The sequence below is a fragment of the Anoplophora glabripennis genome, unplaced genomic scaffold, assembly GCF_000390285.2.
Source record: "Anoplophora glabripennis isolate ALB-LARVAE unplaced genomic scaffold, Agla_2.0 scaffold101, whole genome shotgun sequence".
In the NCBI taxonomy this organism is placed as follows: domain Eukaryota; kingdom Metazoa; phylum Arthropoda; class Insecta; order Coleoptera; family Cerambycidae; genus Anoplophora; species Anoplophora glabripennis.
In genome coordinates this window covers 63127-77383 of record NW_019416426.1, presented here as the reverse complement: position 1 = coordinate 77383, position 14257 = coordinate 63127, and the positions used below count along the sequence as shown (strand labels likewise).

At 31.1% G+C, this 14257-nt stretch overlaps 2 protein-coding genes across 4 annotated transcripts in view; one reads left to right on the top strand and one right to left on the bottom strand.

The window, feature by feature from the left end:
• The window catches only part of LOC108904308 (cadherin-related tumor suppressor), a 55772-nt gene extending 46917 nt beyond the window's left edge, over positions 1-8855 (bottom strand). Inside the window, exons 1-2 of the mRNA XM_018706809.2 lie at positions 8695-8855; positions 1896-1952 (exon numbers count right to left, since the gene is read on the bottom strand). Of these exons, the coding sequence (XP_018562325.1) occupies positions 1896-1950 (55 nt within the window). The 5' untranslated portion in view covers positions 1951-1952; positions 8695-8855. The remainder of the gene's footprint in view (positions 1-1895; positions 1953-8694) is intronic.
• Positions 8856-12647: 3792 nt separating this feature from the next.
• LOC108904315 (lipid storage droplets surface-binding protein 1) overlaps positions 12648-14257 on the top strand; it is a 33493-nt gene continuing 31883 nt past the window's right edge. Inside the window, exon 1 of one of the 3 annotated variants that reach the window (XM_018706828.1) lies at positions 12648-12729. In XM_018706828.1, coding sequence (XP_018562344.1) covers position 12729 — 1 coding nt within the window. In that variant the 5' untranslated portion in view covers positions 12648-12728. The remainder of the gene's footprint in view (positions 12730-14257) is intronic. The other 2 variants (XM_018706825.1, XM_018706824.1) reach the window with 2 other exon arrangements.

Here is a 14257-nt window from a genome sequence, read left to right as displayed (position 1 = left end):
TGGAACATTTTATCTTAATTACTTATTTTAAATTTTATGGTAATACCTACAATCTACTAGTTATTAAAACATTAAACCAGGCGGGATCTGTTTTGATGTAAATGTTTTATATAGTATCGCTAATTTTTGCTTTAATGGGTTCAAAATGATATAACAAAACATAATTTCACTATGCGCGCGCTTCAAAATGTGTGCTATGTTAGTAGTAGTAGTAAAGGGGGCAGCCTCAGCCTGGCAATTAGGCCACAAGTGGGCCCTTTTTGCCTACCCCGCCGTCCCATCACCTAACCACTCTCAGCCTACCCGACGCCCTAAACGTGTGCTAAATTTATTATTAAACAAATAGTGAAAAAATTGGAAAAAAATCAATTTTTTTTTCTCTGTTTTTCAACACAGTTCAAAAACTATTCATTTTAGAGAAAAATTTAAGAGAAAAAAAAGATTCGTAATTAAATTTTACACATTAAATGTAGTATAATGCTTTTTTCTAAGATAATTTGATTTTAAAAATTTATTTATATATTGTTTGAACAAATTTTGAATGTTTAAACAAATTGAATACAATGTACGGATAAAAACTATATAAATTTGAGTAATATTCATTAATAGAGTAAAGAAAAATACGAGAAAAGTGAAGCAAATTAAAAAGTAGTAATTATCAATACAATATCAATATAATAATCAATATTAATAGGTCGATAAATAACAATAATTCGCATTTGAAAATGCGATATTTGGACTTTTCAGCGCACGAGACAACGATTTAGAAAAAAAATATCAAAATCGGACCACTAGAAGCCGAGATAATTAAAATTTTTAAGAGCGCCGCTATTTTGAACGCACGATTTCAATTTCGAGTCGGCCGGAATATACGAGCTCTCGACCCCCCACCACTACCTCCCATACATTTTTCGTGAATTTCATGGTCGGTGCAATAGTTTTAATCGACATTTTATATGGGTTGCACAAAGGCGCAAATTTTGCAAATTCATTCCCGCAAAGTACTCGGAATGACAAGGGTATTTGTTTAAAAAACAGCCCTCCAGACCTCGTAGTTACGCCATAAATGCCGGTCAAATTTGATCGACTCTGGAACCAATTAACGAATCACCACGTTTTTTTTTTATTTAAAGAAGCATCTTTCCGAGTACTTTAAAAGCATAATTCAAAACAATTATTATAATGAATTTATATATAATTTTAGTTATTCTATTTGTTTATAAGCGCAAAAATTACGTATATCTTTAAACAATTACCACGGCTCTCATAATTAACGGATTTCAATTTTTCTGGACGCATTTTAAAGTTTGGGTGCCCTTTTTCATGTGATAAAATTTTCAAGTATCTAGCAGTTTTAATATAGGCTCGGTTAAATTCGCAAAAATTATTTTTTTTTTCAAAAATCTGAATTGCAAAATTATTACTCGAAAACTATCGGACGGATTTTAACGAAAAGTGGTGTGTTTTATTATATCAAAAAGATTTTTTTGGCCAAGTATGAAGATCCTCGAAAAAATATTGTAATTTTTTTCACTTTTTTGTTGTTTTTGCTATATTTGCAATAATTATGTTGTATTTTTTATTTGAAAATAGGTATATTATGTGTAAAATTTACTTACGGATCTTTTTTTTCTCTTCAATTTTTCTCTAAAATGAATAGTTTTTGAACTGTGTTGAAGAAAAGAGAAAAAAAATGGAACTTTTTCCAAATTTTTCACTTTTTGTTTAATAATAAGTTTAGCACAGGTTTTGAAGTGCGCGCATAGTGAAATTATGTTTTGTTATATCATTTTAGAGCCATTAAAGCAAAATTTAGCGATAATATATGTATAAAACATCCATACATGGGTGTTTTGAAACAGATGCCGCCTGGTCTATACATATATACTACTTACCTCCTACTATAACTAATATAAAATAAATTAGCGATATCCTTAAAACGCCTCTCATGTCTGAAAAAAAAAGAATACATATTACTTAAAATCACATTGAAATTTAGGAATTGGGGAATAAATATTATATTTTTTATATGTCGAAATGATCGAAGAAAACAAATAAAATTTGCTTTATTAAATTAAAAATATAGTATTTATTTTTTGTGAGACCAACGATTGCAATCTACAAATTTGATATTTCTTTATTGTATTATAATGACTTTTATCTTCAAATAATAAACATGGCACTTAAAATTTATCAACGTTGCTTCTTCTGTAACAATTGATGGATTATCTTAAATATAAGCAAAAAGGAAGCTATTATTAAAAAAAAACAATTTATTTCTAATACCTATAAAGAATATATCGAAATAACGAAACAATTCCACGAGAATACAATATTAATCACGAGTTACATAAAATTTAAAATACTATAGTCTGTTTAGAAATGAAAGAGAATAATAAAAGCTTATTATGTATGCAAATCGTAAATAAATGTAGTACTGGTGCTTATATTCAATATTTTTATATTATGTATTATCGGTATAGATGAGGTGTACTTTTAAAAAAACTTTGTGTGACCGGGTTGTACTAAATTGTAGCAGGTAGCTAAAATTTAATCCCCGACAATCCGTCTTTGTCTATGCCGCTTCAATTTCTCGGTCCATTTCTCTTATAAGTAAACAATATAAAAACAGCATTTCAAAACATGAGGCTACTTTAAGCATCATAACCGGGTTAAGAGGGTTTTTAGTAATTCAAATAAAATTATTCAATATTATTATCAAAATATTTATTTAAATTTAATGAATAGACTTTTATTCCACACAAAAATATATGTATTTTGAAAATTCAAATTATGGTGAGTAAATGTAGTGTTGTATAAATGTACAATAAAGAAAATAAAAAAGTAGGTATATTAAAATTCATCCTCTGAATATTCTGATGAATTATCTTCGTCTCCTAGATTGATAACGATAGGTTCCACAGTAACGTCAATTAAATTATCGAGTTCCCACATTTTCTCCTCTTCTTTTTGTACATGATGTATACATCTTTGCCAGTTATCTGCAGTTACTCGTTCCAAGGAATTTTTTAACAAAATTTTCACGTCACTTAATTTAAACGTCGTATTATTTCGCGCTACATCTCCTTTTACCTGCGCCCAGACTAATTCGATTGGGTTAAGTTCACAGTGATAAGGTGGTAACCGTAGTACCGTTATTTGGCGATTTGTTGCCATTTCATCGATAACATATTTTTTCTGATCTTTATTAAGATTGACAAGTGTCAAAAGTTCCTTTTTCACCATATTTGTTTCAAAAGAAATGTTTTTTCCGGATAACCATTGAATTATATCGGCTTTCCTCCAAGCAGTCGTAGGCGTCCGCTCGGTCTGCCGTGAATGGTAACTGGCATTATCCATGACAATTACAGACCCCGGAGGAATAAGATCCAACATCTGTGTAAAATACTCTTCGAAAACATCTGCGTTCATGTCTTCGTGATAGTCACCTGTATTTTTAGATTCAAATAAAAGTAAACCGCCATCTACAAAACCACTGGCACTACCTATATGTGTCACTATTAATCTTCGCCCTTTACCTGAAGGTGCCTTGAACCCTGTTGAAAGTCCATCCAAAAATGCTTGTCGAAAACTTTTTACATTTTTATCTTGCCATACTTTTGTTACAGTATATCCCTCGTTGACCCAAGTTTCGTCTAGATAATAAATATTCCTCCCTTCGTCACGGAATTTTCTAATTGATCTTAAGTAGGATCTTCGCCAACAAATAATTTCATCTTTATCGATAAGAACTGACTTCCTGTTCTGCTTTTCCCAGCAAAAATTCAACTCTCGTAAGACGGCCCATAATTTGCTTCTACTGATTTTTGGCAAATCGTTGTCCTCTGAAAGTTCACTTAAAATTTTGTTTAGCGTTGGTTATTTCTTTTTTAAAATAAAATGGGTGTACTTTTCTGCGAATGACATTTGTGAAGTAATCATCTATAACGACTTTTGACATCCCTGTAGATGATTTTGGGGGATTTACAGTATCTTGTTCATTTTTTGTTTCTTTTAAAAGTCTGTAGATAGTCGATTTTCCAATCCCTGTCATGTTTGTTAGCATTAGTGTTACCCGATAATTACCTGAAACGAAATATTACCACGTCCATGGCCGGTTCTTATCTCGGGGTTTTATTACTCTCTTTCATTTCCAAACAGAATATAGTATCTTAGGCTTAACTCCCTGTGCTTAACTCCTATAATACTGAAAAGATAAATGAACTAAATAATGCATCGTCATAACAACACATTATCGTAGCAATTATAGATTGCTTCTTGGTCATATATTTTTCTAGATGAGATTTTTCCTCAATTTAATAACGGCAGTATGGATTCGTAGAAGATTTTATTGGAATCAATGTATGCTTGCTATTATCATAATAAGCAAATTGAAGTTAGTGGTCTGTTTATGAATCTCTCTGAAGTTGGTTTAGATAGTTTTTGTATTTATGAACAAAAGCTTTCACACTTATGGATATAACAGGAATTTTTTATGGAAGGCTTAACTGGTGGTACACTCGTGAATATATGGATACAGTACATTTTTCCATCCATAGTCTGTAGGTCTGTTGTGGACCCCCGAGATCTTAGAGTTCTTGATCAAACTTTGCTGCACTTCTACGAAACCAGTATTGTTCAGTATGTAGTTCTGTTAGTAGTATTTCTGTTAATCTGTGAATTCGGTTGGCCTTTTGTTCAAGGGTTTCTTGCCACCATTTTCGGGTCTTATCTTCCACTCTATGAGCAATACGAGTACTACAGGAGTTTAAGGGTTGAATATTTAGGTTGTAATCAATAACTGAAGCTTTTTCAGCTGCATTTGTCGAATGACATAGTATGCAGCGTGATTGCAATTTGCTGTGACTTAAGGAAGCAGAAAATTAGTAGATATAAATCATGAAACAAAACGAATTTCGATATTTCTAAAAATTTATTTAAGTATTTGACGTTTCTCTAACCAAATTTAATCATATATGACTTATGTATGTATTATTCAAATTGACTTGTTGTATTTCTAGGTACTTATTAGTTATTATAACAGTACAACTATATTGCTTTAAACTATTCCATTATTGTTATTTCATATAAATTCTAACATTTCGATGCCTTTTTTGAATAACGATTTATCTTTGGTCTCAAAATAAGCTTCAATTTGGGCAATCACTTCTTCATTGCGGCCAAATCTCTTTTTAGGTCTACAAACAGGTGTTAGTCACTGGGAGCCAAATCTGGAGAATACGGTGGATGGGGAAGCAATTAAAAGTGCAAATCGTGCAATTTTGCAATTGTTGCGACTTGTGACATGGTGCATTATCCTGATGAGTTCTTATTTCCTTCATTTGGGGTCGTTTTTTCACAATTACTTCCTTCGAACGCACCAATAACGCCATATAATATCCGCTATTGATGCTTCTTGCTTTGTCAAGGTAATCAATTAATAAAATAACTTGCATATCTCAAAATACGGACGCGAAAACCTTGCCAGCTGACATATGCGGTTTTTGGTTGTTTTGGGCAGCTTTCGCCAGTTGCTGTCTACTCTGCATATTGCCGATATGACCCTGGAGTATAGCGATGCATCCATGTTTCATCCATTGTCACATACCATATGAAAAAAAAGCCTTTTTATTGCTCTGAAACAGCTCCAAACAACGCGCTGAATCGTCCAGGCGTTGCTGTTTTTTTTTTATCAACTATGCGTAAACGCTTCGAACAGAGCTTTATCATATGTTGCGTTCATCACGTTGATCGCTACCTGAGCTATCACTGATCGGTGTGCTGAATGAAACAATTTGAGGGGAGCGCTCCAGAGCGAACAGTGATCAGCCGCCATTTTATATATCAAAAAAAATTTATGATACTTGATACATGATCAGTGATCATAATCACAGAACATAAATAAATAAGTAATTACTTATTTCTCATGTTTATAAACATACCTGAAATGCTCGTCGTGACATCCGAAAATGTTCTTTAAACAGATCATTTGTATATTGAGGAATCGTAACTTCAAAAAAATTGGTTGGCCCCTTGGTTCCACTCTGCCCTCGTTTGGAAGTGGTTGCATCAGTTGTTGGGCTACTTGACCAATTATATTTATATTTAAATAATCATCTGCCTCCATAAGCAGAATTCAGATCTTGTTCCATTTTCAGCGTTTGAATAACACAAATTTTAAAATTGAAAAGTGAGGTTATTGTTAGGAATTACATTAATCACATCTACACAAAGCACGTTCAGCCGACTTTAGTGATCATGACCAAAATGATAACTGATCTCTCAGTGATCGCTACTGCGTGATGAACGCAACCATTGACAAGTGTTCATGCAAAATGGTGAGAACGCTGCCTTCTATAACGTATCAGTTATCTCACATAACTCTAATTTACGAACAGCCAAAACTAATTTATGGACTTTTTTATGTTTTCTAGAATAACTGCTGCATTTGAACGACCAGAGCATTCAGCGTCATCGGTATTTGTACGGCAACGTTTAAAATCGGCAAACCACTTTTCTACTATTTGTGTCGATGGAGCAGAGGCCGAATAACACTTGTCAAGCCATTGCTTTGCTTGAGCGGTGTCTTTTTCCATTAAACACAAATTTATTTACGCACGAAACTCACATTTTTCCATTACAACTACACTGAAACCCATAGATCTAATATACCATAGATCTAATGTACTATTAGATCTAATATACTATTAGATCTATGCTAAAGCCACTGTAACTTTAGAAGTAAACGTCAGATTGTCATGAAATTTTGGCACGTATCATTTGAAGGTTAATACTTCCTAAAATCATAGATCTTACTATATTGGATATACATATGTTAAAAACCATATAGATTTGTCAATAGTTACTATTTTTTTAAACATTATTTCGTGGCATTTGTGCTTGTAATAGTTATAACTACGCCATTGGTTGTTACAGTTAAATAATGCAATCAGTCTGTATATCTCGTAATTTGTATAATACTCGCATTATGGGGATCTTCGTTATCTTAAGGGATGCAAGGTCGGTCTTGTTAGGACAAAGCAGCGGAATTTCGTCACGAATTACATTCAGAAGAGAAATTTGACCTAGCTTTCTTCGTTTTGAAGTTGTCGAGGAAAAGCTGAATCCAACGTTACCACTTTTACAAAAAGTGTTTTTAAAACAAAACATCCAGCTCAAATGAAATTTTAGCATTTTATTAATATTTTTATTTAAATCGACGTTTATGGATATAAAAATACAATTTTTGAATGCTTGAGACTCACTGATTAATTAGTTTTAAGCATAAAGGCTCCGTTTTATACGAAAAATGCTTTTTTAGTTCTCTAAATCTTGATATTGTCATCGAAAATTTGTTTCAATGTCAAAATTTTGTTGGCAAAACATTGTTTCTAAAAGTGGATAATTTGGTATTTCGGTCAAAAAGCAAACCAGGTCAAAAGAAAAAATTGAATTTGATTACTTCATCTTCATCTTACGCCACGGGTAAAATACAACCGAAGTTAAAATTTTTTAGTTTTTCTCTGATAACTTTGAAATAAAAAAATGATCAAATCCTTCTTCAACATTCGTCATTAAATTCTCAACATTGCCCAATTTAACGAACCTGGTATCTATTAAGATAACCTAGATAGCCAAGGTGGCACTCGATAAACGGACATCCTGTATATAAGGAAATGTCTATTAGAATTTACATTGAAATGTAAAGATCAAGAAATATACACATAGTCAACAATTCATTATTTCTCGCAAACATCCTAAGTACCAGAAAAATTTAAATATCAATTTTTATCATGACAGATGTTGGAATTGGAAATATAGACGGATTATTTATCTAAAGCGGCGTTTACATTAGGCAACTTCTGGTCGAACGACTAAGTTGATCGACTAAAAGTCGTCTACGATCGCCCATGTAAACCCGATTTCAACCGAGCCTGGGTGACTACCGGTCGTTCAACTAGAAGTTGACATTGTGGCTACTTTTGGTGGAAAAACTCGGTCGTTTCAACTAGCAGTCGACCGTCTAAACACTCCCGAATTAGTTGACAGTCGATTAAAACAGATATTTCTGTTGTGGTTCGTAAAAAAGCAGGCAAAATGTCTAAATTAAATTGGACTGGAAGTAAAATCATTAAATTTATAGATCTTTATCAACAGAATGAATGTATGTGGAACAATTCTAGTGACTCATATAAAAACTGTAATTTGAAGAAAACGGCGATAGAGGCAATAATAGAAGAAATGAATTTCGAGGGATTAACCGTTGCTGTTGTGAAAGAAAAAATTAAATCTATACGCACAATTTATCGCCGTGAACTTTCTTTACGTTTCACACGCGCCATCTTCAACGATAAGAATGTCGGCCGACAACGATGAAAGTGTAAACCTTTTTATCGAACGACCTCAGATCGATCAACTCGATCGACCGATCAGAAGTTGACTAATGTAAACGCCGCTTAACAATGTGTAATAATAGCCGTGGATCAAAATAGGTTTCCATCCTAAAACATTAAAATGCATTTATGCACTAAAATTAATAAAACCTTTTTTTATACAGGATCATAAGTAGTTTAATGTTGGATAATTTTTATTGCCCACTTTTTATTAGGTGTGTTTTTTATTTGAACCCTAACAAAGAAATTCAAAACTAAATGCAATTAGGTAATAAATATTTTGAAACCATGCAACACTTACTGAGGTATTTAACTCATATCCATTTAGCAAAACGTCCATAAAGAAACAGATCACACTGCACTAAATTCACCTATCACTTCACTTTCTGTAGAATCGCAGAAACTAACTTTGTTAATATTATTCGACTATTAATTTGTCCTATCTCAGATACGTTATCTCCTTTGTATAACAAATTTTAGCAATTATCGATCAAATAAAATTGCAAACAATACTCTCTTCTGATTTATTATTAAAAATGTTATCTTGTCATGGAGATAACTTCTCGATACTGATAACGATGACAAATACGATAAAAATAGGTTTTGATTTGCGATTTCAGATCACTACTCTTGGGAAGGACAATGAATCACTAATATTTTTTGCTAGTGTTTGACTATTATTTTTAAGTTATTTAAATCTAGTCTACTTAATAAAAATGACCAAAACTCATTGCAAAATGACCGTCGAATATTTAAAATTACCAATTTTTCTATTTGCTGATGATTCAAAATGTTTCTCAACAATTTGTTCCATATTTGATTGCCACAATAGGCAGTATGTCCTTATTAATCTTGTGCACAAATAATGGGATGTCCCTTAATACAGAGTTATGCCGTTCAATAAATTTCATCAGATCCAGAAATAAAATAAGCACTACATATTCTATAGGTAGACCAATTCCAAAATCAGTTGCAGTAGTGAGAGATCTGGGAATTACCCTCGCCATCAGCTTGAGTTTCAATCAACAAATCACAAAAATTATTACGAAATCAATTAATTTGTTAGGATTTTTTATAACATGTAATCATCATTTCACCGAAAGGCGACCCTTGAAAATTTTGTATTCTGCACTAGTAAGCAGGGCCGCGTTAAGGTATGTTGGTACCTTAGGCATACTTTTTTGGCCGCCCCTCTTCATCATTACACTTAACACCCAACCTAAATAAGTACAATAGACCAGGACGGATCTGTTTTGAGGTGGATGTGAGAAGGGGCAAGGTAATTTTTGCTGGAATACGTTCAGTACATAATAAAAGTGTAGATCCCTAGATCTGCTGGGTGAGGTCCGGAACATTTTCAAAATTGCAAAAATGTTTAAAAAATGTAAAAAAATCCCTATTTTATCTGACTTTTCTACTTATATATTGGAACCTATGCATTTTGGAAGAATATTGAACAGGAAAAAAGTTTTAGAATTGAATTTTGCACAATATACTGTAAGTTAAAAATGTTTAAATTTATTACCGATATTGCAAAATAGCAATAATTGATGAAAAAATGCAAAATAATCAAGTTTCTTGGATAATTTTTTAAAATATTTTAATTGCTTCGAGGGCATTCTAATTTTGGTAAAAAAAACTTTAGAGTATAATAAAATAACACATCAAATTTCATTAAAATCGGTTCTATAGTTTTCGCAAAATTATTTTTTGAAAAAAATTTTGAAATAAAATTTTCTGATTTTCCAAATATTGCATAGCCTTAAATAAAGCACCTAGATACTTGAAAATTTTTTCACATATTTTATCAATTTGCAATTTCGTTTTTTTCAAAAATTATAATTTTAAAGTACTCCGAAAGACGCTTCTTTAAAAAAAAGAACGAAGAAATTTTGCCCCTGAGCAATTAAAATATTTGAAAAAAAATAGCCAAAATAACTTGATTATTTTGCCTTTTTTCATCAATTGTTGCTATTTTTTTAACTTACAGTATATTGTGCAAAATTTAATTCTAAAACTTTTTTTCTCTTCAATATTCTTCCAAAATCCATAGGTTCCAAGATTTCCAAGATGTGTATAAGTAAAAAACTCAGATAAAAAGTAATTTTTTAAATTTTTTAAACATTAACTACAATTTTATTATGTGAGTTGTACTGAAGGTATTCCAGCAAAAATTATCTTGCCCCCTCTTACATCCAAGAAGTGGAATATTTCGACAGATCCTGGTCTACAAATAGTTTTGTAATTTTTGTTTTTAAATCATATTTTAATGTATTTATTTCACTCCTCTATTGTTTGTAAGATACATTGTTAAATTTTTATTTATGTTACATTTTTTATTAGAATTAGTATTTTTTTGCCGCCCCCTACCAGACTGCCGCCCTAGGCAGCTGCCTTTCTTGCCTAATGGATAAATCGGCCCTGCTAGTAAGACTTTGTCTTGAGTATGCTTCTTGTGTCTTATGCGTTATTATAATATTTATATTGAAATCTGCAACAAGTTCGGCAGAAATTTTTAAGGTATGTTGCTTTTAAAACAAATTGTTATCTTAACTTTGATCTTAATTATGCAGCACTTGAACAAGAATTAAACACTGAAATTCTAGTTCGTTGTTTTCTTAGAGATATAAAATTATTTTATAACATAGTTAAAACTAAACTCTCATATCCTGATTTACTGGAAAAAATCAGTTTGCACGATTGTGCCACAAATATCAACAAGATCAATTGACAAGAAGCCAATAAGAATTGACTAATACTGATTTATAATTCATGCTGGATCAAATGACCCCTTGAAAATTTCCGATGGGCTTGTAGTCTATATCACTTCTTCTGTGTTAGTCACTATTTTGTAATGCTCAAACGCCTCTTGTGTTTGAGCATTACTTTATTAAATAACTACAATGTTTTGTATTATACACTTTTAATACAAGTTAGTTTTTTTGTTGATAAATTGCATACAGTTTATGTTAATCTCAAACGAATTTAAGCCATAGAAAATACTGTTTCTAAACCGATATAATAAATATTTGTTTAATCAAATATAACTAGAACAATAATACCTGGTTATGAAGATATTGCATATTTAAAAAAAATGTTTAGTCCTGAGAGAGATGACGTAATACTCAAGTTGTCACAGCACCACGACATCTTTGTTGTGTGACTGGGAAAACAACACAATAAGATCAGTCCTATTTATTCAGTTAAAATCTTGGGCAGTATCTATCGTTCAAATTTTCTTTTTTAAGGGATAGAAAAATATTTTTGATAAAGCAAATGAATGAACTGAATTTAATGAATGGTATCAGTTTTGTACTTTTTGACGTGAATAGAAAATTAATAGCATTATAAATTTGTTTTTTTATGTAGGTAACACTTATTTTTCAAACATAAATATTTACGAAATGAGGCATCTTATGTCTTGGATGTTTGGTCCTGAAAATATTTCTTAAAAAAAAAACCTGTGGCGGAATGCAGCTTATTTTATGTTTCTAACGAAATTTCAGCATATCTTGGAGCATATCAATGGAGGAAGCACGCTTACGGCGACAGTGTAGACGAGTGACAGAGAGAGGAGAGAATAGTTTGGGTACTATCTTCCTCTCTAGCACAGGCATGATTGGCTAATGTAACTCCTTGTTCAACGATTAGACAGAGAGCTACAGCGTCTACACTGCTTCCTCCATATATGCTGTAATAAGCATATAGAGAACCTTCATAAATGTTTACATGCCATGTCACCGCCCTAAATCTTGGTCACGTGGCTTGTAATCATTTATGAAGACTTTATAGAAGCTATACTCTTCAAATTATTTGGTGATGAAAATATACATTATCGTGGCCAGGTTTCTACATAGTAACATTGTTGCAATATTAAACAATATTATGATACTGATGTAATAAGTTTTTCAGACATTTCAGTTGGATTCGAAATCCAGTTTTAGTTAAATTTGAACAAATTGCTTATTATTTCTTAATACTTTTGCCTCTAGACGAAAGTATTTAAGAAAATATATACATTTCCCATTCGACACTCCGTACGTGCGGGATAAAGATTAGTATCTATCTGGCGCTACTCTAACGGATAAAAAATAATTGGTAAAAAATAACATGCCACTGATAGCATAGTACAAAATTATAAAAAACTCGATCATATTGGAGAGAATTAATTTTCACCTAAAATAAAACATCCAGAATATTTTAATGGCTTTATCTAAGGTTACTAAGGCCATCGTAATCTAGAGTCAGAGGTCTTCCAGTTCAGTCACGAACTTCTTACCGATTAAACACAATAATTCAGTAGTGTCGGTTCATCCAGATCCCACACCTTCAAAAAGTAAGTGATTTTTTAAATGATTTATTTTTTTTTTAATTAAATTTTTTATTCTACGTTAACTGCTTACAGAAAAATAGAGTTCTTTACTGAAAAGAATGACAAACCTTTTGGTCAACTTAGAATTTTGTACAAAAATGAATAAGAAACTGAAATGCTAAATGCCTTATAATTTTATAATACAGTACCTATTTGTAAACTTTTTCGTTTGGGGGTCATCTATGACAAAATTTTTGTACAATCTATTTTTCCCAGAATATTTTGCAACCGGTATGATAAACATAATTATGACATTTGGATTTAGTTACTTTTCTAGAATTAAATGTTGAAAATACGGAAAATTGCATAAATTGACATAAAGGAATTAAAATTTAGATCTTTGAGAAATTATAATAATTAATAATTTAGTTAATTAATTATTTATTTCATTTATACGGGATGTCCCGGTTTATTAGTATACAGACAATGAGCATAACAGTAAATGACAAATGAAGGTCAAATATTTTTTTCTAAACAGGACCCAATAACTTGTATATTTTGGTGTGGATTTTTTGAAGATTGTAGCGTTATTAATGTTGTTTTAAACTCCTCAAAATTTGTATTTTTCAATAAATTATAATATGCAATTTTCGAATCTTACATGCAAATTTCAAAATGTACCAGTTTCTGATATATTTCCATTTACTTCAATGATTTTATTATTTAACGTATTCTTTATCTAATTCTTTGTAATATCGAACAATTTTGCAAAATCTCTAACCCAATTAACCCTGTATAAATACTAATTTTAATAATTCGGAAAATATTGTAAATCTTATTTAACTTTCCTCCAAGAATGACTATTATTTTTATATTTTGTATTTCCCTTTCAACAAAATGTTTAAAGCCACTAAGTTAATTTTTTAATATTTCTCAACAACGCATTGCTACAGTACCATTCCCTACGTTTTCAGATAATAATAATTTACCCAGATTAAGATCTGATGACCACTTTTTATTCATAACTTAATTGGTTATTGAAAAAAATATGGTATAGGTATTAGAAAAGTCTTATATAGTTGGCCTATAAAGACAACAAAAATTGGGAAGTCTTGTTTCACGACCTTAAATGTTATTTTTTAATGTAATTAATTTGATTATCTGTAATTTGCGGTATTAGCAGTCTTTATTTCCACAACGGGAAAAATATATTATTTAAATGTTTAAAATATTATAAATAATAATAATATAATAATGATTTTAGTATGCACAGGTTGAATTGGCCGCAAAATTATGTAGGTATAGATACATTTTCGGTTAAACAGTTCAAATTCCTCATGAAAATAATTTTAAAACTATTGTTTGTAATTAGATAAGCGGGATTTATGTGAACTTTTCCGCTTGTTATCGTTGAAAATATATGAAATTTATCAAACGTTAGTAAGCAGTGCTATAAATATTTGGTATTCGAGTGCATGTGCACTAAACTTTGAGAAATTCAATATACATAATAATATTGTTTATTGACATGAAACGGTATTGTCACAAAGAA